We start from the raw sequence: 26,117 nt of genomic DNA on the forward strand, positions 1-26,117 counted from the left end.
CCCCCTGCCCAGCCCCCACACCTGTCCTCCCCCGCCCCCTGCCCAGGCCACAGTGCCCAGCAGAGGCAGCCTGCAACAAGAGAAGCACCACATCTGGCCCCAGGAAGGCTGCCGGCAGGTGCTGACAAAACCAGCTGTCATCTAACAGTTTAGCAACAAGTCTCAGAGTAAAAACATGTAACAGCCACATGGACGCCTACAGAGGGTGACAGAGACGTACTGTCACATGCTCCCATTCACCCCCCACCGCAAACTTGGAGGAATAGCAGCTTAGGGTCTAAGTGCAGGTGGGTCACTGTGAGCCCGGAGAGCGGGGCCCTCCTGTGGGTCAGTGAGGACAGGGAAGACGACCTCCCGCCCCAAGCAGGTTAGCACAGGTGGGACCCCGGCTTTCCTTGGTACACCTGAGTGACCAACCTGCCCTAACCCACACCTGGAGAAGGGGTGGGCACCGCTCTCCATCGCCACTGCCCCGGGGCCACCAGTCCCACAGCCCTGAAGTAGAGAGGCGAGAGAGGCTGTCCACTCCCGGGCCCTAAGAACACACTGTCCCCCATGTGGGTGCTTCCGCCAGGAGACTCGAGGGGCAACTCCAGGCCAGCCCGCTCCTCTGCCCTGGGCCTTTGTGGATCAGAAACCACAGCCCCTCCAACGGGCCCCCCGCGGCCCGGCTTAGAGCCAGACCCACTGACCTCCGTGTCCTGGCTGCCCTGTGTGATGGAGCCCCAGAGACTGGCCCCAGGAAGGGCGTCCAAGCGAGTGAGCCCCAGCCCAGTCCTCGGTGGATTCCTGCCGAGCGACAGGGAAACTGTCTCACCGAAGCCTGGCCAGCCCAGAACCCTCCCCCGCCAGTCCAGGCTCCAAGCCAAAGAAAGAAAAAAAAGGAAGAAACCAAATTTCTTTTCCTTCCATTTTCTTATCTTTTATCACACAGTGCAGGCAGACAAGCTCCCCCGAGAAGAAAAGTTGAGTCACACGGCAGCGTGCCCAGTGGGAACGGCCCCTCCCTCCTCGCCCGCGCAGGGCACCCTGTGTGGCTCTCCGTGGCCACACGTGGATGTGTGCACGCTCAGACCGGCAGCCTCGCGGGCCCCACTGCCCTGGTTTCCCCCGGTGCCCAGTACGAGTGTCTGACCGCAGACCCCGGGCACCCAGGATGGGGGAGGTAGGCTTTCCTGCTGAGAAACGTGTTCTCTTCAAGAGAAAGTCGCTCTTGCAACAAACGTTTTGAGATGGAAGCGTCCATGTGGCTCGTCACACGGAAACGTCTTTGACCCTGGGGCCCCGTGAGCCAGCTGAACGTGTTTGTGACACTGAACACCTCCGGCTCAGACGTCTCTACGGACACTCGCAAGAAAACGAAGGCTGCACAGCATTTTCCTGCATCCCATTGCCCCCCGCCCCTGGCTCAGCCTGGTGAGTAACGGCCACCACTGTGGAGTGAAACAGGCCGCGGCGGGCCTTCCCCGTTACCTGCAAATTTCTTCAGGAGGTGCGAGGGGGACTTTTTGAACTCTGGTGCGTATCTCATTGTAGCAGTCGAAGGGCAGACAAAGGGGTCAAGGGAACCTGGGGGATAGAACGGGTTAGCACAGGTGGGACCTCATGGGCGGGGGGGGCAGGAACAGGGGGCCAGGCAGCGCGGGCCCAGATCTCACCTGGCGACCATGTCCCCAACCAAGCCCCCTCAGCCGCGCAGCCCTCTCACACTCCAAGCGGTCAACTTTGGATCAAACAAGAAACCAGCACCTCCTCCCTCCACTGCTCCCACCAGTGGAGTCTGGAGCCGATAGCAGGCCCGCCTTGTCCACTGTGACGTCACACAAGCCCCATGACATCACACGGGGGGCAGGGCGGCGACGCCGGCAGCTGGAGCATGGACGGGATGCTCACAGGGCCGAGGGCGAGTGGAAGGGGGGCCGTGAACCCCCCGCCCAAGACCCTTTTCTGCAGGACGTCCAGGCCTGGCTTCGCGTCCTGCCCTCACTCCTGGGTCGTCCTTCTTGGGGTGTCCACGTTTGCCGGGATGCAACAGTGAGCAAAACAGACAAACCCCCCACCCTCAGGGACGTGTAGCCCCACAGAAGGAGACAGACCATGTCAGGTCAGGCACGTGCTGCAGGGGAAAAGCAGAGCATGGAGTCGGGACTGATTCTCTGCTTACGTGGGGTAAGCTGGCGGCCTCAGGCTTAGGCAGCATCTGAGCAGTGTGGGGAGGAAGTGAGGGAAGGCATGCAAGCCTGAAGCAGCAGCGAGTGCAAAGGCCCTGGGGTCAGCCAGGCTTGGCCAATCGGGGAAACCAAGAGGCTGCACACTTGGGAGACCTGAGGATCGAGAGGACTGGTCTGGCCAGGGCTGAGGTCCCAAGGGCGTGACAAGCAGCCGGTGGGTTGGAAAGCCATCTGTGTGCCTTGGGGAAGTAGCCTGCTGGGGCCACCGAACCTGCATGAGGCAGGCCTGGGGGGCGGGAGCTCCGGAAGAGTGGGAGAGGAAGGAGGCCCGTACCCAGCCCAGAGAAGGGTATGGGAGCAGCGAGGAGGCCCAGGTGCCAGGTGACCGTCCCGCTCCCTCGCCTGGGCCGCTGGGGGCAAGGAGCCGGGACCTATAGGGGAGGGCTGAGTGCTGGCAGGCTGCAGGTGGGAAGGAGGCCACAGGACATGGCAGGAGGGCTGTGGAGGCCATGAACGGCCAGCCTGCGGGGTTCAGGAGCCGCATTGCTGCCAGAGGCTGAGCCAGTGGGGCGGGAGTCAGGGTAGCCTTGTGCTGGGACCTGTCATTGCGACCCCAAGAGCGGGGCCCCAGGGAGACGTGGGGGAAGGCAAACTGTGACAACCAGGCCAGAGAGGAGCAGAGGGTGCAGGCGAGAGGGGAGAGGGCCACAAGGGCAGCCAGGGCGGCCCACGTGGGGTGGGCGGGAGACGGGCCCCCAGCGAGAGCAGCCTGGAAAGCTTGGGGTGCGGTGGTGAGCCCGCGGGTCCGGCAGTGCCCGTCCCTCCCACAGCTCACGCCACAAGGAAGCGGGCTTCAGTCCCCCTCATCACCAGCCGTAGCTCCTGGCCTCGGCGCCACAGTTTCCTTGTCTGTAGCACGAGGGTGACGACAGCTCCGTGGTAGCGCCCACGCCCCGAGGGCTTCTGACAGCCCCACACGCTAGCCTGGCGCCCACTGCATGCAGTTCACGGGCCAAACGCTTCACCCACGGGAAGTGCACCGGTCAGTGGGTTCGGGGCACTTGCAGAGTCTGCAACATCACAACACGTTGCAGGATGTCTCCATCGGCCCAGGAGGAAACCCCGCACCCGTGAGCAGGGCCTCGCCCCTGCCCCGTCACGCACGGTGCACCTCCGGTCAGCGAGGCCCGCAGCGCTCGGCACGCATCGCTGGAAGCACGGGTGTGCGGGCTCTGGTGTCCGGCTTCGTCCACGGGGCAGGGGTGTTGGCGCCTGGCTCCTCTGGGGGCCGGACATTTGCCTTGCTTCCCCTCCGTGGCTGGGACCATGCTGCTGCCACCAACGGAGCAGCCGGCGTGGCCGGAGTTAGTCTGTGAGCCCCAAGCCCCCGTGAGGACTAGCGGCCGCTCTGAACACGTTTCATTTTCGTCGACAGACATTCGCTCTTGTCAACTGTGAGGCCTTCCCGGGGGGAGCAGGTGTTGTCACGGGTTTTCTGAAAGAGTTAAAGTACCACCAGGAGCCATGACCACCGCCGAGAATTCCAACTCCTAACCGTTCACTAGCACCGTGAAGGGATTTCGCCGACCCGGGGGGCGTAGGACCCGGGATCGGGGAATCCGCAAGCTCACAGCCCGTCCGCGGAGGCCTGGCTGGGTGGGCCCAGGGCGCTCCGGGAATCTCCCCAAGGACGGGGGGAGCGGGGGAGGAAGCCCAGCGGGGAGGAAATGGACAAGTCTCCCGAGAGGTCTATCTGCTCAGGGGAAAGAAACAGGTTGTGGCCGAAGGGGAAGCCGCAGAATCGCAGCTTTGTGAAACCACGTGTGAAAGCTGAAGTACGTGATCTGCTGTGTTTCGAGAGGAAACCAGGGCTTCCCTGGTAACTGAGGGACCAAAAGTGAGGGGCCCCTAGCCTCTCCTCCCGACCGCTCCCCGGCACGGTGACGGGCACCGCGATGCCAGGAGCCACGGTGCCGGGAACGGGAACCAGCCCTGGGGGACCACGACCGTGTACTCTCCTTGCAGGGGCTCCACGTTCCCCGTACAAAAAAGCCTCAGGGGCACGGCAAACAGCGTCTCACGACTAACGGCACTGAGCCGCAGAGACAGCCAGGCCAGCTACAAGTCCTCCTGTGGCTACGGGACACGAAACAGACGCAGTCACCCACGGAACCGCGCGTGAGCCCGCCAGCCTGCGGGACCCCCCTCACCCCTGGACGCTGGGCCCTCGGAGCACCGGCGGGGTCCGGATCACAGCTGTAGCAACTGTTGTGTCTCGCCGGCGCCGGGCCGGGCACCCGCCAGTAGCACCCAGCCACCAGAGAGGAAGGCCGCCTGCCCAACCCGGCCCGGCCGAGCACCCTGTGCCCGGAGGACCTGCAGGGGAGAGGCAGGGCCAGAGAGGAGGTCCCGGGGGGTCGCTGAGACCAGTTTCACTTGCTCGATGGAGGGAGTATCGGGCTGGTGGGTGTACGCTGCCTTAGCCTCCTTTCTGAGCAGCATGTTCCCCGGGGACTCCACGGCATGAAGGCCAACGCAGCAGCAGCGAAGAAAAGGCTGTGGACGGCAGCCAGACCTCAACTCCCTTCAGAAGCGCAAGATCAAGGATGTCATTTCTGAAACGCCTTCTAGGAATCTGGCAAATTTTATCAAAATTAAAAGACACAATGTTTCCAGAACTTAATGCTATCACTGTAATACTCACCTGCTTGCACACAGGACATTCACCGCCCCTCCCCAATACCTAAGAGGTCACTGGAATGAACCGGCACATTCCATCAGCGGGGTATTCGTGCGGCTGCCAGACGAGGGGGCAGCCTACACGCCCCTGCACGGGAACGTACTGAAGTACGGCAAGACTGTATTCTGACCCGGGCGCCTGGGTGGCTCAGTCGGTTAGGCGACTGCCTTCGGCTCAGGCCATGATCCTGGAGTCCCGGGATCGAGTCCCGCGTCGGGCTCCCTGCTCGGCGGGGAGTCTGCTTCTCCCTCTGACCCTCCCCCCTCTCATGTGCTGTCTCTCTCTCTCTAATAAATAAATAAAATCTTTAAAAAAAAAAAAAAAGACTGTATTCTGACCCTTTCAAGTTCCGTTCTTCCTATCCAGGTCTTCGATCCACCGCAGACTTGTTATGATGTGGTACGGCGGCCCATTATTCCCACAGGGATTTAAGAGAAGGCCCAGTGACGGAAGAACACGGTCAATGTGCTCTTGTTTGTGGGGAATAAAATCACACAGACACGTGTTTGCATTTGCTTGCAAGAACTGAGGGGAACACGAGCCCCGTCACCCCGGTTGTTACTCTCGTGGAAGCAGGAGAGGCTACTGGGAGAGGGGGTGCATGCTCCTCACCTGACCCCTGTGCATCTTCCCTACGAGCACGTATTACTGTGGAGACTAGCATGAAAAACACAAATGCCGAAACTGCCCCCATAAGTCAGACAATTGGAAGAGGCCCGACAGAGCGCCCATTCCATTCACAGCGCAGATCAACACGAGGGACTTCCCGAAGGACTCCTTCCAGCCGCAAGTCACGGAAACCCTCCCAGCTCCGGTCACCAGCTGCACTGGGGTTCCTGGCGGCCAGGCGGCCGGCACAGCTGCGCGCAGAGCCGGGCCCAAGGGCACTCTGGGCAGCGGCTGTGTCACCCAGTCCTCGCGCCCCTTCCAGAGACAGCCTGCCACCCCGTGTCCAGGGCGCACGGCCGGGCTCCCGGGTGCGTGGCTGCGGGGGTGGCCCGCCCTCTGGAGGGTCGGGGACAGTACGGGGCCGTGGCCAATGTGAGCCGGGTACAGCGGCACCGAGCAACACTGGTCTCTCGGCAGGATCCGTGGGCCATCGCTGGTCTCCCTAAAATCGCGGAGGAAGAGGACAAGAGCGCGGTTACCAACTCACCCGACGAGGTTTTCTTCGACCCCAGTGTCTGCAAGGCGCACCGCTCGGCTCCTCGGCTGAAGGGCCGGAGCTCTGCGCGGGCAGGAGCACACGGGTTGCAGCTGCTCAGCGGGACGGGGCGGCTGCCGGGAGGGGGTGCCCGCAGCGAAGGGCACATGAGCACTGCTGTCACACCTATCCTAGGAGGCCCCCAGAAACCCTGGAGGACACTTCCCTCACCGCACCCGCGAGACAGGCTACCGAGCGTCCTCCAGGATGGAAGTCCTTATTCTGCAGCCGGCCGAGGGGCTGTGCCCACGGCCCGGCTACTCCTTCCCTCTCCTTCCCCCTCCTTCCCTACAACCCTCCTTTTTCTAATCCGACGTATCTTCAGCTATTCCCAAGCCCTAGATTTTAAAGGCAAATGTGATTTTCCCAACATCAAACATCTACACCAGAACTTTTCAAGATTTAAGAAGAAAGCGTAGAGGTAACATGTACCAAACCCCAGCACGTCACAGAAGATACAGCAACATCGTAATGTAAGGAAAGTCCGTTTAATGACAATGACGGAGCAGGCGCAGTCAAGGCCAGGACAGCCTGTGGCATTCACGTGACAGGCCCCACGACTGTCAACAGGGATGCCGTGCGTGCAGCCTACGGACCAGCGCGGGGGCAGCGGGAAGGGCCAGAAACCCTGAGGCGCCCCCCGTCCCAGGGCCTGGCACGCATGCGACGCACACAGCGGGAGCCCCAAGGACAGTCTCCGCCACCAAATCTCAACATCGTGCAGAAACGCAAGTGCGTTATCTCCTCGCCCTCGGGGTAAAAGGGGCCCCTTCCACCCACCGCCGCCAGCCCCCAGCCCCCGGGAAGTTCAGGGAAACGGAAGCGGTCCGCAGGTTTGTAGACAGAACAGCTCTCAGACTCTGCGCCCTAAGCAGCTTAGGGGAACAGTGGGTCTGCCAGGCGTCCGAACAGTCCCAATGGTGCCATCAGAGCGGGGGCGGGGAGAAACGTGCGTTCCCACTCAGTGCTGCAGTCAGGTTAAGGCAGGTTTAGGAGACCCGTCCTGGGAGGCGCCGGCAACAGCCCCCGTCAGAGAAAGGTGGAGAGATCGGGGTGAAGACCGTCCCTGAGTGCAAGACCACAAACTTCGGTACACTCCAAAGTGTTTTCTATGGCAAGGTCTTCTGCGTCACCAAAAAGCACTGTAAAGTAAGGCTTCCCCCAAAAAAGGCTCTTTTCTAGTCCTAGCACTAGTAAACAAAATGCGAAGTGCAGGAAGCTGGGAATTCTACCAGAAAGGCCACACGAGGGCAGGCGGATGCGGAGCCGCGCACACACCTGCAGGGCACGCAGCCAGGGGGACCCAGCTCCAGCAAGCACCCGCCAGCCGCAGACGGGTGGGCCGAGTGCTCAGCCCCGACCTGGACAGGAGCCACCGGCAAGCAGGCCAAGGAGTCCCAGAGGCGCCCTGTTCCAAGGCGTCGGAAGATCCCCAGGCAGTTAAAGGGTTGCTTGACCCCACAGATCGCAAGGCCCAAGTCCCACCTGGTGCCACACGGCTGTTTCTGGGAAGTCTGTAGTGCTGCTGTTTGTTTTAAAGACAGAACACTCGTTCTAGGGACCAGATTCTCTCCACTGGAAGCCGACCTCTTCGGAAGAGAGCGGCGGAGAGAGCAGCTCCCGGGACGCAGTGTCCTGCCCGCGAGGCGGAACGAGCTGGCTCCATGGCTGAGGCCCTGCCCGGGGGCTCTGAGGTTCCCACCTCCCCGGCCCAGAGAAGTCAGCGGGGCTGGGCTTGGGCTCAGGCTCAGGCAGGCTTCCTCCCTGTCCCCACTGCCGTTCAGGTATGGGGGGAACGGACCGGCATTTAAACTGAGTACTTTAGGCAGAATTTCTATTGCTTTATTCTCACTGACGGAGGGAAACCTTTCTCTTTCCCAGTGAGCACGGAAGGCTTTGTTGCACGCTGCTGGTACGGAGGTCGGAGTTCACAGAGGCCTGACAAGGACTCCCACCTGGCACTTGCCACGTCCGCTCACGGTATCCTGGGGGTGCCTTCCTCGGCCTCGGTAATACGGAATAAATAATGCGGTTTATTTACAGGTTCTGGTGGAGCTTTCTCGGGGGGGGGAGGGGGGGGGAGACAAACAGTGCGTTTTGTCACGTTCTTAAACCAGCCTGTCTAGACAAGTCTGCTCTCCCCCGAGCACAGAAGTCACGCCGACAGCCGCCGTTCACACGCGGCAGGCAATCGCAGATGCCGGCAGCTGGACATGGCGGGCGCGGGGACCTCCCGGGGTTGGTGGCTGAAGCCCGAGTCTCCCTCACTGAGCCGGGACGCCGGTGACAGCGACGCTGCTTCAACACAAGGCTTTCAAGGCTACTGAGGTACCGCTGCAGGTACAAACAGGGCTACGCGGTCCTCCCGGAGCACGTGGGGCTCCAGTGGAGAACCAACGAGGCGTCTAGCACCGCGTCCGGGCCCCCTCGCGCCTCTGCCTCCCACGAGCACGTGAGCACAGCTTGCTGTTTGTGGGACCCGAAAGGTTAGTGAGAAGGAAATTCTAGCACGGGGGATCAGCCCAGGTACAACAATCACAGATATGCATTCAAAATGGAGTATTTACAAGAAACGTGTATGTATAATTATTTATATAGATCAATAAAAGCCTGAAACACCAGGATTTGTAGTCACTGCACTTATTGCAAAATGAGGTAATTGAGATGTTAACAGAGTAAAATTAATGCAGTTCAGCCCCCAGGGTCTACACCTCATGTTTGGATTCTTCAGGAACAATGTGACCGTTTCTATTTGTGGGATAAACTCCGGCTTTTCCATGCCCAGAAAGCAAGATGACTTTTGTCCAGCCCTGCCCCGCGGCCCTGAAGGTCACCCTGGCTAGGGTCGTGGGGCTCCCGGCTTGGTCTCCCAGCTGGTCTCGGAGGAAGAAGCAACGACACTCCTCAGAGGTTGGTCTCGTCCCAGGCAGGGTCGTTCATGTTCTTGAGAACTTTCCTCACCAGCTTTTCCAGGTCTTTGCGGGCTCTCTGCTCCTCCTCCAGAGATTTCTTCATCTTTTTGTTATCCTGTAAACGAAGCAGACAACAGGAGGCTGAGTGTCTTGGGCACAGAAGAGGACTTGTTTCCCAGGAGTGATCCCGGGCTGGAATCCGCCATATTCACCCAGATGCTCCTACGAGCAGGACCAATCACAGATGGAAGAACAGCCCTATCGAGCGAGAGAATCTCCACACAACTCACAAGAGGATGGATGAAAGTTACAAAAGGAACTGCGTGCATCTTTCCACATTTGCGAAGATCTTACAATCTTCTTATAGAAAAACGGTGGCAGCGGCTGAAAGGCTACAAGAGCCTGCCTTCCCGCACTTCAACCCGATCACCCCCGAGGCGCACAGACCTGTACCTACCACTGCTGAGGGTCCCTTCAAACTCGGAAAAGCAGCACGTGGAAGCCGCAAGAACGCAGCGAGGTCGGCCAACTGCGCGTCCAGGCCCAGATCGCGCCGCACCCCAACCCCCCCGCCTCGCATACAGGGCTCACCATGCACGCCTCGGAGACACAGGCTGGTGTGCAATGTACTTTACCCAAAATACGCAAAATATGCTCGGTCACTTAGCCCAGTTCACTTGACTTTATAAGAACAAGAACCGTGCATTCCACCAGCAAGTGGTGGAACATCCCAGTAGGATTTCTGGATGTTTTAAATGATGGTTCCAACAGGACCTGAGATGCTTTATGATGCCCACAGTACAGTATGAAGTTTGAACAGGTCACTTTAAGAATTCATCTCCTGGTCTGTTCCCATTCACGGGGGACCAAACTGGCCCTGGAGCACAGAGAAAGGCCGTCCCTCGGTGCTAGCGCGCATAGGGACAGATGGCCTCACTTTTCACACGGTGCTTTCCTCTGACCCCATTACAAGACTAAAGAGCTGGCTAGGACTCACCTGTCTCAACTCCTGGACTTCATCCTTTAACGCATAGACCGTGTCGACAAGGCTCCTGAAACAGAAAACGGGACCAACACCTGAACCGGGATGGGAGTGAGGACGCCGCCGCACGGAAGCGCTCCACCAGGAGGCACGACAACGCCCTGCCCGCTAACCGTCCCGCTCCGCGCGCCCTGCAGCAGCCCGGTTAAGGCTAGCGCCCACCCCCATCTCCCCGCCCTGAAATGCTGGGGGGTCGCTTACTTCTCCTCGATCACCGTCTGACCATTACTCTTGGTTTCTTCAACTATCATCTTCTCTTCCTCTGGAAGCAAAACTTGTGGAGCAGACTCTTTGCGTGAACCTATGATATTAAAACAACAGAAACACAAACAAACCCACAGGTGAATGCCGTGGTGGAAGTGAAAACCTGACTCAATAACACAACTTAAACATTACTATTAAATCCCGGGGATCGTGTGTTATGAAACTCTCTAGATACAACACGGGAAGGGCAGCTTTTTACCAATTTTCTCCACTTCTGCCTAGCGAACTCAGTCCTTCTCATGCCTAAAGCATCTAGATGCAAGGAAGCACCAGCCTTTTGGTGATTTATTAAGCTTCGGTTCCTTCATGAATCGGGATCAAATCCTGAAATCTTCCACAGGTAGCAAGGTCCTGACCCCAGTGCCCTGTATGTTTTGGAATAAATACCAAAAAAATTGGGGGGAACATCTGAATCAAACGTTGAGACCAATCATTCCAGGCGTTTTACAAAGATGGGCCAGACAGTGGCACGCACAGAGTGCTCATAAATGCAAACAGCTGACGAAATGCTTAACTCTAGAACAACAAGTAAAAATAAAGGTTGAGACACGTGGTTTAGAAAAACTGAGATTTATTACTTCTTTCGTAAAAACCTCATTTGACATTCCCTGGAACATACACATTTTCCCAGCAGAAGGCGGTAAAGTGCTGACGATGTTGGAGGGAGGCGTGCGCCATTCCTCCGGGGCCCACACTGCAGCCTGCCTGGGCCCCGTCCTGAGGAACACGCGCCATGGGATGGGTACTTTAGAAACCGGGAAACCCAAATATCTCACAGGTTAGAAAGGAGACTCCCATCTTTTTTAAGGACACAAAAAAGAAAATCTGAGGTAGTGCTTTCTTAAACTTTGAAACAACTTCTATCTTTGAAAAGTATCAGATGCGAATTTGAGGGAAGAATCTACCACAGAATGCAAATGCCTGCAAGTGGTATTTTGATAAACATTTCTCCATCAAACAAATACACTTGGTGTTTGACGGCTGCTAACGGATTACAGAGATGCTGTTACAACTCGCTGTCTCCTGGTTTACCTTTAGTCTGCCTTCCGCAAGGTCTGCCAAACTCTACGATGGCTGTGCCTCCTCGTGTCATGGGGACATTCAGCAGGACACCGATTTTCTTAAAGATAGGGTTTGAAGTATAGTTTCACCAGCACTTCAGTGTCAGCTTAATCCCCTCTGAACAGGACTAGCAACTACCATCAAAGCTTGACGGCCACAGGGCTCCACGCCACAGGGCAGGGGGCTGGAGTTTGCCGGCCACGGGGCCTTGGCCTCGACTCTCCCTGCTGCCACCTGGACAACTCCACAACCTGCTCCGTTCCCGTCACACAGCCTGGGAAGGACGTCAGATCCAAGTGCACCGTGACACGTAACGGCAGGAACTGGACACAGCTAGGATGCGGACCACCTCCTGCCGTGCCGTCCCAAGCACGAGAAGATTAAACTCCGGGCAAGCAAGTGCCGTTCTGTGTCCCGCAGCGCGCACTTCGGCACGTACATACGTCTCCGGCCCGAGGGAGGAAGGGCCCGTCGGGGCATCAGTAACTTTAGTGCTCCGATCGGATGGGGCACTTAGGTTTCCATCACAAGCTGCAACAGCCGGTGTGTGGGTGTGCATCAGCGCACTGCCGCTCTCCTGTCCGGCCCCGTCGCTGCCAGGGACTGGGACGTGTCACTCTGCTGTACCCCTCACTAAGGGGCAGACCCCCACCCCGTCACAGTCACCCATCCCCACGGGGAATTACTCTTCAGACAGAGGGCAACATCCTTCAAGACACAGCTCCTGAGAGGGACATGTTTCTTAAGACATCACTACGCTGACAGTCGGCCTCCTGGAGTAGCGCCGACTCCAGGCACGTCATCTTCTAGATCCTTCGGGGGCTTCTGGGCCACAGCAGAAAATACTGCTTAGGAAGGAAATTGGTATATGGGACAAATAAGGGAAAGCTCAGCGGTACCAGCCGAGGTGAGAATTCTGAAGGCCGTGGAACATCCCGTGCTTCCAAGACACGCAACGTTACCTCCGTTTTCATCAGGAGAGTTAGTTAGCTCATGTGCTGTTTTCCCCAGAAAAACAAAGGGATTCATAAAAATTCAAATGTGTATACCACAGGTGTAGGAAAAAACGGTTTCAGTGAATTTTCGCCATGGAGAGAGGTCATGAGTCAACTTAGTTGGCTCCTAAGTGCCCCCGCCCCTGCCACCCGCTCTGTGTTACGGTCAGATGAGAACAGGTCCCAGCTGTGTGTCCATCACCCCCAGCTGGAAATACGACGTCTCATTAGCTCATCCACGTGAGGACATGACAGGATGAGAAGTTCACCGGGCAGCGCTGTGGGAAAACGGGCTTCCTCGCATCTCTCTCCGGCTATTTTCACACCTTGTAGCTTCCTGGGCTGCCCGCTGACGTGAGGCGCTCCCAGCTTCAAGCAGCAGGAGAAACAAGGGACACCTGTGTCGTAAGGACAAGGGTCAGATGGCAGGCGCTGTCCCGTCCGCACGAGTAGGGAGGCCCAGGGCTCGTAAAGCAGAACGGAGCTACCCAACTCTGCAGAGCTGCTCTGAGAGTTTAAGAATCACATTTAATATCTTTTACCAGGTAAAGTCACAAAAACGAAAGCCTTCAAACCCGCTACCGTTACGTAACGGAACGTCAGGGGACTGAAAGCCTGTGAGCAGCATACACGCGACGGTTACTTTTGGAAATACACTGAAAGCACACCAGGATTTATTATACAAGCTTAAATTTGAGAATGCTATAGGCAGAATGTACGGACTTAACGGCTTGATTCCCGAAAGATGCTGGTGTGGAAAATGAAGATCATTTACTAGCCTGCAGAGAAATCCATACGAAGCTAGTAATGCGCCCAGTTTCAGTGGAAGGGGTTTCTACAAGGACAGAAAACTTGGTTTTTCAGAAAATTCAAGAGAGGAATGTTCTCCAGCCAGGTTTATAAGTAAGTCTGTTCTCACAGAAATAGCCAAGTTTTACAAAGTAGATTTAACAAGTTATCTCAAAGATCCCTTGGGTATTTTTAGAGGGATCACAGCATGTTTTCCCTGAATTACTTAGTTTGGCAAAACAACAGAACCCGCCAAGAATGTTCTGTCACTTTATTTAAAATCCTCTAAGAGGGGCTGAGACACAGATGAATGGGTTCATGATGGTCCAGCACATTCAAGGTCTGCGTTTCCAGGAGGTAACGGGTACGAGCGCTGTCGGTAGTCCATCGTGCTGGCGTTCGTGTGGTGACCTCTGGGGGGCTACTGCTCCAGGCCCCCGGGAGGGAGTGTGCACCCTGACCGGAAGCGCTCGTCTGGAATGTGCCTGAAGTCGCTCACATAGCGAGCAGAGAGACGTCTCTCCCCTCCCACCCCCGGCACACGGACACTGGCCCCCCACAGCGGCCTCCGCTACACAGCCCTCTCGTCTACACCATCTGGGGACTCGGGTCTGCACTTCCTGGAGAGTAGCCGTGCAGCACCTGGATCATCGCCCGCCCGGCCCCCCCATCAGTAAGGGGCCCCCCCGGAATAACGCTCTGTGTAAACCGTATGGCGTCGCCTGCTTCCTTTTCCAGCCTCAAAGTGCCTTCTCGGTTTGGGGGTATTTTGTTGTCCCTCCACCTTCTAACACAGGGGTTCTGCACCACATCGCCTCGGAAAATGCCGACGGCTACAGCCACCCCTGGGAGGTCCACCGTGCACATGGGGCACGCTGACGGTTTTCACCAGGTGTGTAGTAGAAATACCCACTTACTTTAATTCAGCATTTCCTCAAGTCACCTGAGTGCCGCGCCTTTCAGCAACATTCCACAGTTGTGTGTGTCTCGGTTTAAAAGGGGTGTTGGACTAGCCTAGAACCCTGTCTGCATCTAGAAGGACATGCACACAAGTGCCGGCTGGATTTGCTGTTCAGTGCCGGGGTGACTACCATGAGCTGTCATCGGCACTTAGCACCAATCCAGCACTTCTCCAACTGGAGGACTCCGGAGAAGGTGTCCACAGAATCTGGCTGTGGAGGCCACGGATGGACACGCTGTGGTAGCTGCACACTGCCGCACGGCGGGAGACAGGAAGGCGAGCCTGTGCCCTCAGAGGTGTGATCTACCAGCTGGAGACACGTGGAGCCCTGCCCCCTACAACACCTGCAGCCCCTCAGAGCACCGTGGGTCTTTGCGGAACACACATCTAGCGAGGGCCGGTACCGCACAGAGGCCTTGCCTGAGCAGCACAGAGCAGGGGACTCAAAGCCCGGGCGCCTCTCCGTGGTGAGACTGCCACCTGACCGGACACGCAGACAGAACACACGGCTCAGTCAACTCCGGGGCACACGAGGGCTAGCGCGTGGGTGCGTGCGTGCGTGCGTGTGTATGCGTGACGGGGTCAGCCTGCATCAGAAGCCTAAACGTGGTGTTTGTCAGAAAAGATCATCTGCTCGTCTGGCCAGCAGTCGAGTACATTTGTGGCAGAACTCCATAAATTCTAATTCATCATCTTTCTAAAATCTGCACCTAATTATGCTCAAGCGAAACTGAACTTTCAGAATGAAGGAAAATATTACAACTTTTAAAAGAAATCTATTGAATAAAATCTCTCCCAAAGGTCATTTGTTATTTATGGCTATCATAGGATTCTAATTTTTTTCTTAGGAAAATGTGAGGAATCTCCTTAGGGAACCATCTGCATCTGTTTACCATTTGCACCCTTCCCTAGCCCCACGTGGACACTCCTTTTCACTTCTTAGCCAGCTGGGCATGCACTTTATAAAACAAAGATTAAAACTGACCTTAGTCTTAAAAAAATAAAAAATCTATTAAAGTTAGGCTTTTTTTTTTTTTTTTTTTTCCATTTATGCACAACAAAACCAAGAGTGCTTCTTTCTGAAGACAAGCCTTTCAGGGACCGAAAACTTCTTTAAAAAAAGAGGGAGAAAGGAAATAAAAGCGTGTGAGGAGTCACCCTGTATCGTCTAGAAGGTATTTATTCTAAGGACGTGCATGTCTCTCTATCAAAGCAGACAGAGAGTGTCCCATTGCCTGGCCTTCCTCTGGAAGACAACATACAGGAGAACAGCCAAATCATATTCAGTTGCAAAAGCTATGCTACTCCCCCGCCCCCCAGGTAACAAATATTAAAAGCCACAGGCTAGCAAATGCAAAATTTATTTCAACTGTACATAACAGATGTCTTTTTTATAAAACAAACACTTCATTGCCATATGCAACCACAGACAATATGCATACTGTACAGTACAATGCAACCTTCAGGTGTACATCCAACGGAGTCTTCAAATGGCCGTCACCCGCTAAAAATGGCTTTCCCATTCACAGAGAAAAAACACAATATAGAGATTTTTTTTCAAGGTCTTATACCACTATATACACATTACTGTGTTTTGGCAATTTTACGCAAAACACACACTTAATATAGCTTATATACCGTGGCAAGGGTAAACTCAAGGTCCACACCACGTAGGCCCCCACGGGAGGCCCGGGACGGCTTCCACCCACCTGCGGGTTCAGGGTCTGCGCCCGCACGCTACGCACTAACTGCGCACGCGGCCAGGACGGAGCTGCCCCAAGCAGACTCCATTTCACCGTGACTGGAGCTCCACGGACGGAGGGTCCCCGCCCTCCGGTGCCACTTCCAGGCCTGTGGCACTAACACTTCCAACCAGGTCACAAGAGCGAATGGTGCAGACATTCGAAACAAGCCCAAACAACCAGAAGCCAGGGCGGTGTGATGCAGTGATCCCAGCATCAGCAAAATCACCGCGCACGTGGCTTTAACTGGTACCAGAGGACTGAGGGGACAGCGTCAGACCTCGGAGCACAGGACGTGAGAGGTCTCCGGAGGACGACCCACACGACACTTGGTGGTAAGGAAGTATCGCAGCGCCCCCGCGCTTACTGAGGCTTCTTGGCAGAGGCGGCTACGCCAACTCACCGACGGCAGCCTCAAAGCAGACAGACAGACGTTCTACCGTTAGCGTCAGAAGAGGTGGCCACTGTACGTACAAAACACAACAACTGCTGCGAAGTTCACTGCATGAACTTCGTAGTCCTACTTCTCCCAAACTGGCACTGACTACTTGGCTGAATACATATAAACCCCATCTCCACCGTGGGTTAATACTGGGCTCTGACTAATTTTAAGATTGCTCCTCAACTTTCTTATTTATACTAATTGATATAAAAGTATGAATCTCCAGATGGCGCGAGCAGCTCGACAGCTGTGTGGCAACAGAGACCTATCTGGAATTCCTGGTTTTCCTCAGGACCTCACCGCAGGCAGTACTGAAGGCGTGTGACCCGCTAAGCAACACGCCGCCGCCAGGGTCCACCGGCGCCCAGCCGACTAGGGCGCTGCAGCCCGGCTGTCCCTGCGCAAACAAGGTCACACACTGGCTACGGGGCTTTGCTGGGGGTCGGGGGCGGACAGAGATCACAGCCACCCTGAGGAGAGGAAAACAGGTTATTCCCAACGTATTATGGCATCTTGTCTTCTGAAGCTGGTTTCAATGAATACTTAAAACACAACCCTGAGGTTCCATTTTAACACCAAGTACAGCATGCATGGGAGAGAACAATGACCAGATGTGGATCTGGATGCCACGACTGAATGTAACAGGTCACATTCAGTTCTTTCTGAAGCAGAAATTCGTCTGAGAGGGGCCAGTGAAATCTCCTTACAACAAATCCCAGGCAAGTGAGGGAGTTCCCTCCAAATCTGAGATGTTCTTGTAAGTGAGTGACATGGCAACCGAGGTCTTCAACGGACTCAGATGTCCCCGTGACAATCAGGAATGGGGGTCACAGAGGACGGGCTGCTGTAAACGGAGTTTCACGGCAGCTAGCCGCTGAAAACAAAGCCCGTGTCCGTCGCAGGCAGCGTGACAGGGATGTGGGGGGGCAGCCAGGCCAAGACTGAAGCCACGCACTCACCTGGCTCTGAACGGAGTCGCATGTACACCTTCAGAGGCCGAGGGCTTCCGAGTTTGGCCTGAATCCTCAGTGGAGTGGCATGGGTGTGCTAAGCGCCAGTTAAGAGCGATTGCTCCAAGGAGAGTCGGGTGTGAGTTGTGGGGGAGGGTCTGAGCTCTGACAGTAACCCGGCCCTCGGAGACCCCCCGCCCCCACCCCGGGCAAACGGGGACGTGGGACAGCCGTCTGAGGCACCCTGATGAGCCACACCCACACACAGCCCTTGCGTGGCGGCCAAGCGCCCTGGGGGCTCCTCAGGACACGGCTGTCTGAACTGACCCCACGCTCCCAGCGCGCTCTCCTTGGCCTCTCTCCACAGCTCGTTCACCAGTGGGGCTGCTGCACACAGAACACTGAGACCCTGTGTAAGGCCAGAGTCGCCACTGTGGTGCTGGCACTTAGATCACAAACCTGTACGGTCTCGTATAAAACAGGAAAGTGCTCACACAGCTGTATCCACAAAGAAATGAGACAGGTGCTACACTGAGAACAGGAACCCAGACCATTCAGAGCTGGAGAGCCACCACCACCCACGGAGGAGAGGACCCTCGGGCGCGGCCCCGTGAGCGCACCGTCTCCTTCCACCGCGGCAGCTCGAACGGACGGTCGAACTGGCAAGTGGGCCTCCACACAGTACAATGGGAAATACCAGCAATGCTCTCAAAAGTTGTTAAAATATCACATAAAAGACAAGGAACAGCAAGAAAACATCTAAGAAAAGCAGGCTGCGATACAACAAGCATTTGTTAAGAAAAGCTCAGAAGTGCATTAGTTCTGGTGAGAGATATATGAGCAACAGCTCTTACGAGATGTAGAACCCATTCTGTAACTATGGGCTGTCCATATACTGTCATAGTCAGAGTCTTCCGAGAGGTCTGAAGGCTCCAGACGGGAAAGGCTACTGCGACGACCCAAGGAGTCTAGACTTGATTGGTCGTCGTCAGCCAAGACGTGATTATGCATCAGGTCAGTGCCTTGCCATGCTACGACGGGGAGGGATGGAGTGACAGGCAGAGGGGAGAGGGGACGGACAGGAAGAGCCACAACCAAAAACATGAAAACAAAAGCAAAAGGTGATGGGAAGAGAAGGAAGAGAGAAAATATTGTTAAAAACTGGCAACAATGTTCATTTCTCCTTATTTACGGTGGGTTTTAATAGCACAACCCTCAGAGTAAAACTGGATTATTTAAATAAACCTAAGTCACAATATTGTTCCCAAACGGTCCCTCACATAAGCCCATGTCCACAGATACTTCCACAGACATTTCCCAGGTCAACAATTCTATCCCAGTCTACCAACCGTGAGCCTTGTTCAGGACATTTGTAAGAGGAGCCATTTACGCATTTCATTAGGAGCTATGTCTTACTCTGAAGTGGACATACTGAAGCAGGAGAGCTTCAGAGGGTTTTTGGACTGACTTCTTCAGCTCTCCCTTTGCCAGACTAGACTCCCCAGAAGTCATCTTAATGGTGGGGTCTAAACTTACCTTATCAAACTACCACCACTGTAAAAACTTCAGAGTGGAGAAAAGGGTTACGCAGGGTCCGGGTCCCTCTGGGCCCCCCCTTCCTGCCACTGCACCCCAGAGCTCGGCCAGGGGAAGAGAAAAAGTGGGAGGCCTGTTCAAACATTCTCAGTCCTGATGCAGACCCTTTTACCGGCAGGACAAGAGACACGATGAGCCGAGAGCCACTGTGTTAACAGGAGGGCGACAGACAAAGTGGGCACAAGATGGGAGAACAGACAGAAGCCCAAGAGCAGTCAGCAGCTGGGAGCGAGGGCACCGGCCAGGCAGCTGTGAGGGAGGCATGCAGGGACGCTGCGCGACAGACAGGGCACACCACAGCACCCACGGGCTCCGTCCTAGTCCTGCTTCTGCTCCAAGGGCGTTCCATTCCCAAACCATAACAAGAACAAGCAGTGGGCCAGTTTGGATTCCTTCAACTAAATCCCTGGAGTCTAATGAAGCTCACTACTTCCTTGAGACAGAAATCGATACCAAAGATGTCTGGCTTTATAATGTCTTCTTGGCATCCAAACATACGCTGAAAGGAGGTGAATTTTAGGTAAAGTATATCATCCTGTTTTTACTAAGCAATGTAGTATGAAAAGAGCTGCCTCCATTGTAATCCCACACTACCTTTCCAGCATCAAGGATCCATCTCCCCTATCCTATCTGGTCCTAAGAGTATTAGGGTTACAGCCATCTAGGACTGGACACACAAGGCCCCAGAGTGCTTAGCCCATAGTATCAGCTGAAAATAAAAATCCACGTATCGTGCAAAGCTTCTCTGACATGGGAGAACTGGAGACACATGATACAGATGACAGATAACCCACACGGTCTACAGGCCGTCCCTTCCAGGCAACCAAAGCAGCGAGGCCACAGGGACATCATGAGGCACCGTCTCCCTGATGAACAGATGAAGCTCTCACCAACACACACACAAAGCTCACGTTACCTGGTCTGTTTACCTGAGACTACCACGTTACAATTTTATTTCAAGTAATTTGAGAGAATTCTTTAAAATTTCAAATTCAAAACCCAAAACACTATGGCCACATTTTATATAACCTAAAACTTAAAACGGTTTCTTACCAAATCTATAAAACCAGTATCAAAAGACAAACTGTATTTACAAATGACCGTTTGCCTTGATGTACACCCCGCTTCCAGGCCTTTCCATGTCTCCCCCACTCTGCTGACCAGTTACTATGAGTAAGTGTTCTCACAGGACAAGGACAAACAAGAGTCTCAATGCGCACACCAGACACTTAAAACACCGGCCACAGGGAAGTTTCTAGGTGATCTGCAGACTGCCCATGGGGTTCAATCCTGCCAGCCCTTTTTAGCTGTCGCCACCTTTAACAAAAGCTAAAGCGGGTGAAAATTCCCTTTCCCCCCCTGTCCTTTTTATCAGAACTAGTCTGACATGAGCCAGGATGCAGATCTGAACCACCAAAGTAGAGGCGGTGGGAACGAAGCAGTGATCAGCAATGTGCCCAAAGTCAGGGTAGAAAGGGAATCCAAGACACACAACCTAACAGAAACCAGTTTCTAAGCCAGAATACATAAACCAGTTCTCGAACAAAACCAAAACAAACCCCAAAAAGCCCACCCAGAAAGGACAGTGCAGGACACCCTGTGGTGCCTGTGGTCCTGGCCCCAGGGAGAGGGGAAGGCGACCCTTTCTCCTGAACAAACCACGCGCCCCACTGCGTCTGCACCCCCGTGCTACACTCCACCTTCAAACGCTGGGAAGTTAAAGACAAAAAGAGCCCACCTCTTCCTGTCCCAACAGATTAAGGTTCCTCAACTGAGACCTTGTGCATAAAGATACAGGAAACTCAGTGGTGCTGAAATCCACCACATAAATTAGTTGGGGTCCACTTCCAAAAATGTTTAAATGCATCATTTAGAAAAGCGGGGGGTGGGGGCACTGGTAAAAAAGACTTGCTCTAGATTTATATTTTTGACAATTCTACGAATCTTAAGGAAGAAAGTCCCACTATCAACCAATAGTTTAAAGAGCTTAAAAATAACTGAACCCGTCTTCTGTCTTCTAAGCACATCTTCTTACCAAGCAAAAGCTTTCTACACCCTGGCAGCACCTCCTACTTAAAGTTCCCCAGCAGAACGTTTTGTAGAAATGCGTCCTCTTAGTAGCAGCTCAGCCCCTCTGCGGGGCCTTAGGGGCGCTGGGCGGGCCAGCCAGGTGGCCCTCACTGACGGCCACACACAGGGCCCAGCACAGGCCCCGCGGATGGGGACTCTAACCCCAGCGAGCCGCTGCAGTTCGCAGTCCGAGATGGTGGGACTTACTTGAGTTGAGCGTTTGCCGCGTTTTCGCGCTTGTGCAGTAAGCCTCGATGACTTTCAGAATCTGCGCGTCTTCTTCCAAAGCGGCCGTGCCTGCCAAGACACGACACGCCACAATCAAGCTAAAAGTGACAAGTAGAACAGGTCACGAACTAAAAAACAATTTCTCTCTTTTATCAGAAAACGGTTTTCTAATATTTATAAAACAGTTCTATGTTTTTAAAATATTTTTTATGTGCAACATATCTAGCAAAAGGCTAGTACCCTAAATACGTAAAAGTGGTCTTACTAGTCCGTAGGAAAAACAGCATCCTCCCATGCTGGGATTGAAAAAAGGGCAAGGAACAAGCAAGTCACACAAAAACACCTTAAGAGAAGAGGCTGCTTCTTGCTAAGAAGTAACAAAACAAAGCCTCAGGTTTTCACCCACTGGCCTGAGAAACATAAGGAAGTCTGGCAATCCCCAGTGCTGATGGGGCAGCGGGGAGCCCACAGCGGGCAGCATGAAGACCCTGGAGAGCTCCAGAAAGAGCATTTCCTCTGATCCCCCGTTCGTACGAGAGATTTCATCCCATCCTCATCCCGGATGGTCACAAAGCACTACCGAGACCTTGTCAGTGTTCTTGCAGCACTGTCCAACCACAGATCCCTCCAGACACTGGCTTCGTGTACTCAGACCACACGCATGGAGGAGAGAAGCTTCCAGACTAACAACATCGAGTGCTATCAGTCCCGGACTCGGTGCCTCGCACATAGCAGACTTCATATGATGCTATGGGGTGAACTATTCATTCCTCTTCTCTGTTTTACTACGTTTTCTACATTTTTTTGAATTTTCTAAGATATTACACTTGGGTATGTATTTTAAAAGGTTCACCTACTCTAATAAAAATGTGGAAGAACGGAAAGCTTAAGTATTTAGAAGCTATAGAAAGCCTCAACATTTTATGAGAGTAAGATATATATACAAGGCAAATCAAATATGCTGTACTAAAAATAAATACCAGTATCTTCTAGGATTTTTAGGGTTTCAGGTCTCACATTTAGGTCTTTATAATCCACTTTGAGTTTATTTCCATGTATGCTGGTAAGCAAGTGGTCCAGTTTTCCCAACACCATTGTTTGAAGAGACTGTTCTTTTTCTCATGATATATTCTTGCCTCTTTTGCCACAGACTGACCATGTAATCATGGGTTTGGGGCTCTAGTCTGTTCCACTGGCATTATGTGTTTATTTTCGTACCTACCATACTACTGTGATGAGTACAGCTTTGTAGTATATTTTGAAATCTGGAATTATGGTATCTCCAGCTTTGTTTTTCTTAAGATACCATATGATCCAGTAATTCCACTACTGGGTATTTACCCAAAGAAAACAAAAACATTAATGTGAAAGGATACAGGCCCCCGTATGTTTATTGCAGCATTGTCTACAATAGCCAAGTTATGGAAGCAGCCAACCCGAGGGTCCACCAAGAGATGAACAGATAAGGAAGGTGGTGGACGGACACACACGCACGCACACGCACGCACACACAGGAATATTATGCATCCACAAAGGGGTGAGATCGTGCCATCTGTGACAACATGGGCGGACAAAGAGTATATTACACCAAGTGAGTGAAGTAAGTCAGACTAAAAAAGACGAATACCATGATTTCATTCATATGTGGAATCTACAATAAAAACAAATGAACGAACAAACAGCAGCATGAGACTGGTAAATACAGAGAACTGATGGCTCGGGGTTAGGTAAACAGAGCAGATGAGGGGGAGTGGGGGATCGAGGCTTCCAGTTAAGGCATGAGTAAGCCCCGGGGATGGGAGGCCCAGCACAGGGCGTACACTCAATGGTGGGACGCGCTGTGTGCTCACGACACACGGGGGCCGCCCTGGTGCTGGGCCTCGCAGAGCATCCAGACGTCAAACCACCGCGGGGCACGCCCAAAGCTAACCTAACGTTGTGGGTCAACTACACTCAAAATAAAATTTACAAAGAAAACACAAATTTCAGCACCCAGAGTTGAAGAGCTATTGAGAAATGGATTTATCGCCACTGACTGGAGCCCATCATGTACACGACAAGCTCCTCCCTCAGGAGTAAGAGAGGGTCTTCCTCACTTCATTTCAGGACCTGCTGAATACGGCAACTTCACAGGCACGTCGTTCCACCTCTGCCCAGGGGACCGCAATCTGTGCCTGGGCCTACCTGTCCAGATGATAGGATGAGACGGCTATGCTGGAGGTGAGTCGGTACGCACGCATCACCCGACGCCCAGAGGCAGCACGGACCCCAGAAAGGACGCTCGCTGGCCTCCCCAGGACGGAGCTCATGGCTACCGCCGAGCTTGCTTTCCTCGCAGTCCCTATGTGGCAGAGGCCACCCCACAAACAGAAACTTCCAGGACTCTGAACATCAGCGAGACTGAAAGAACTCGGGAAAGCTCCGTGTGACTCCAGGGAGCACCAGAGAGGTACAGGAATTATGGTATGGCTGACATCTCTCCTCCAACCCACACGGAATCCCTGGTTCCCTTTCAGCCCCTGGTCCCTCCAAGTTCCCTCTGCTGGCTCCTCAGCTCCCCAGACCCAACATCGCATCTCATGGCCTGAGCAGCCGTGTCAGCAGGCGAGCAGCTCCGAATCCTCACCACCCGCCTTTCCACCGGCCTCGGGCCTGGGATTCCTCCTGCAGGAACCCTTCCCAGCCTCGGCAAGACTGCGCGGGGGGAGGGGGGGCAAGTCCCGTGGGCTCTAGGACATCTAGCAGCATCCCTGGCCTCTACTCACTATAAGGCAGCAGTGCCCACACCCAAGTGTAACAACCAAAAAGGCCTCCAGACGTGAGTATCTCCAGAGGGGGGCAAAGTCACCCCCGGCTGAGAAACCACAGCTGCAGGCTCCCTCTTCAAAGAAATCTGAACTCTGTCCACGTTGGCCCACTACACCGTCATCACCTGGGCCAGCCACCACCCGATCTTCCTCACCTGGATCAGTTCACCTCCTACCTGGCCTCCCTACTCCCACCTCTGCTCGCCTGAACTCAACACAGCAGTCAGCGATCGTGTTCAAAGCAAGGCCCATCACACCCTCCGCTCACAGCAGGACTGCAGCGGCCCATCTGCTCAGGGCGCCTCTGGGAATCAGCTCTCACTACCAACCCCACCACCTCCCACGTGAGCCCCACGGGCTCCTTGCTGTCCCACAGACCTACCCTTCAGTAGAAACAGACAGGAGACTAAACAGGCAGATAGTGTGCTGGTGCAAAGGGTGGGGGAGGGAGGGCCGTTGGGCCACTTTAGAGGGCGCAGCTGGGAGGTGTGGGGAAAGGGCACCGGCTCCAGAGCCCCCAAGGCAGGACTCTCTCCTCACCCATACATTAGTGTCCTGGGAGTGCAACCCTGCTCTGCATGCTCAGGATCTGGGGGAGGACCGCCATGATGGCAAGCGATGCCGTGCCCACTGCAGTGCCGAGCGGTGTGAGCGCTCACGTTCGTGTAGCTGCCTCTAGGCCCCTCCCTGCATCTACCACTTCCAGCTCATCACCCATATCAGGACGAGTGGGGGAGGCAGCCCGCGCGCAGGCCCCCTGGACGCCAGGGATCCTGCAGAGCCCCCGAACCAAGCGGCCCCCTTCCCTGGAGTGACATCAGCCACACTCACGTTCTGACTACAAACACCTCTGCCACGAGTCTTCTTTTATAAATGAATCCCTGAAAGGTCCCAAATAAATACAGCAAAAAAAAAAAAAGAGCAATGCTCCACAAAGTCAGGAAGACCCGTGACAGGTCCCGGGCCACAGCGGCAAGGAGGCAGAGCCCACCCCCTTCCCTGAGGCTGCCACTGCCTGGGCCGTCCCCCCCTTGAGGTCCTCCAGCAGTGCAGACAGTCCCACAGCCATCTGCGGCCACGGAGCCCCTCCTGCCTGTGGCACCGGGAAACCAGCTGGGCAGTGGGAAGCAGCGGGTGGGCACATGCACAATCTCTCCAGTCACTTCTCGAAATAGCTCTACTTGCTCACCATCTATCAACGGAGCATCTCCCATGGGAGAGGCTGTTCGGGAGATCAAGTGCCGAATCCAGCGCCACTTCCGGCATTTCCCGAGTTCACAGCCGGGCAGCGAGGGTCAGACACGCATACAGGGAAAAGCGAGACCTCGGGCTGCAGAGCAAAGTGGGGGTGTCCCCCAGACATGTGGAGACACCTAGTGCAGCCCAGGCCAAGGAGGGGGCTGGACAGAACAGGTGGTCCCCCTGCACCCCTGGCCTGGGTTCCCAGAACAAATGATCACAGAGGCCAAGAGACCGCAAGCCGTTCCATCGAGGGGAAAACCACGCATGTGCTTCATCACTAGGCAGCTCTCCTGCTCGTGGGCGTCACCGCTGGAAGGGTTCACCGCCCTTGCTCCTCAGTGTCCTTTAGACAAGACGTTAAGGCTCAGACCCCGACAGCTGATGCCTCCGGAAAGCCACCAGCCCTCTGTCTACGCTGTACGCGCTGCGCCCGAGACGGGCCCGTGTCCTCACCCACACGTGGTGTGTACTCACTTTTCCGCAGTGCAAACTCTTCGTCGGAAGGCTTCCGCTCAGGCTTGCGCTTAGGTAGCAACTTTTTCATGGTCTTGGGACTCTTACTAAGATCCTAGAGAAAGAAAAAGGGGAAAAAGTGCTGACATATTCCAAAGGCAGGAATTTTTCCTGGCGTGACGGTGAGAGTCACTGACAGCATGAAATAGAAGTTTCTACAGCCGCTCAAGGTAAAGAACTCCCTACTTTACTCGTGCTGGGCTTCCTTGGCCAGCTGCTGAGCATTCATATAAAAGCAAAAGCAAGAGGCACAGGCTCTGACGAAAACCCTCGTGTCCCTCGGACCCGTCGGCACTGTGACGACATGGTGTGGAGGTGCTGCGGGCTCGCGGGCAGGCGGGCCGACCCAGCCGCAGATGCACGCGTGCTGCTAATTCTGGAGCAGAC

General features: G+C 54.9%; 2 protein-coding genes across 6 annotated transcripts in view; both read right to left on the reverse strand.

The window, feature by feature from the left end:
• TEX29 (testis expressed 29) overlaps positions 1-1,531 on the reverse strand; it is a 38,223-nt gene extending 36,692 nt beyond the window's left edge. Inside the window, exon 1 of the mRNA XM_021696007.1 lies at positions 1,474-1,531. Coding sequence (XP_021551682.1) covers positions 1,474-1,531 — 58 coding nt within the window. The remainder of the gene's footprint in view (positions 1-1,473) is intronic.
• A 7,156-nt stretch (positions 1,532-8,687) lies between these two features.
• ARHGEF7 (Rho guanine nucleotide exchange factor 7) overlaps positions 8,688-26,117 on the reverse strand; it is a 129,902-nt gene continuing 112,472 nt past the window's right edge. For 2 of the 5 annotated variants that reach the window (XM_044913502.1, XM_044913506.1), the window contains 6 exons: positions 25,692-25,785; positions 21,148-21,237; positions 18,129-18,305; positions 10,271-10,370; positions 10,025-10,079; positions 8,688-9,142 (listed from right to left, as the gene is read on the reverse strand). In XM_044913502.1, coding sequence (XP_044769437.1) covers positions 9,020-9,142; positions 10,025-10,079; positions 10,271-10,370; positions 18,129-18,305; positions 21,148-21,237; positions 25,692-25,785 — 639 coding nt within the window. In that variant the 3' untranslated portion in view covers positions 8,688-9,019. Of the gene's footprint in view, positions 9,143-10,024; positions 10,080-10,270; positions 10,371-17,714; positions 18,306-21,147; positions 21,238-25,691; positions 25,786-26,117 lie in introns of those variants that run through there. The other 3 variants (XM_044913504.1, XM_044913505.1, XM_044913503.1) reach the window with 2 other exon arrangements.

Source organism: Neomonachus schauinslandi, chromosome 3 (assembly GCF_002201575.2).
Source record: "Neomonachus schauinslandi chromosome 3, ASM220157v2, whole genome shotgun sequence".
Lineage (NCBI taxonomy): Eukaryota > Metazoa > Chordata > Mammalia > Carnivora > Phocidae > Neomonachus > Neomonachus schauinslandi.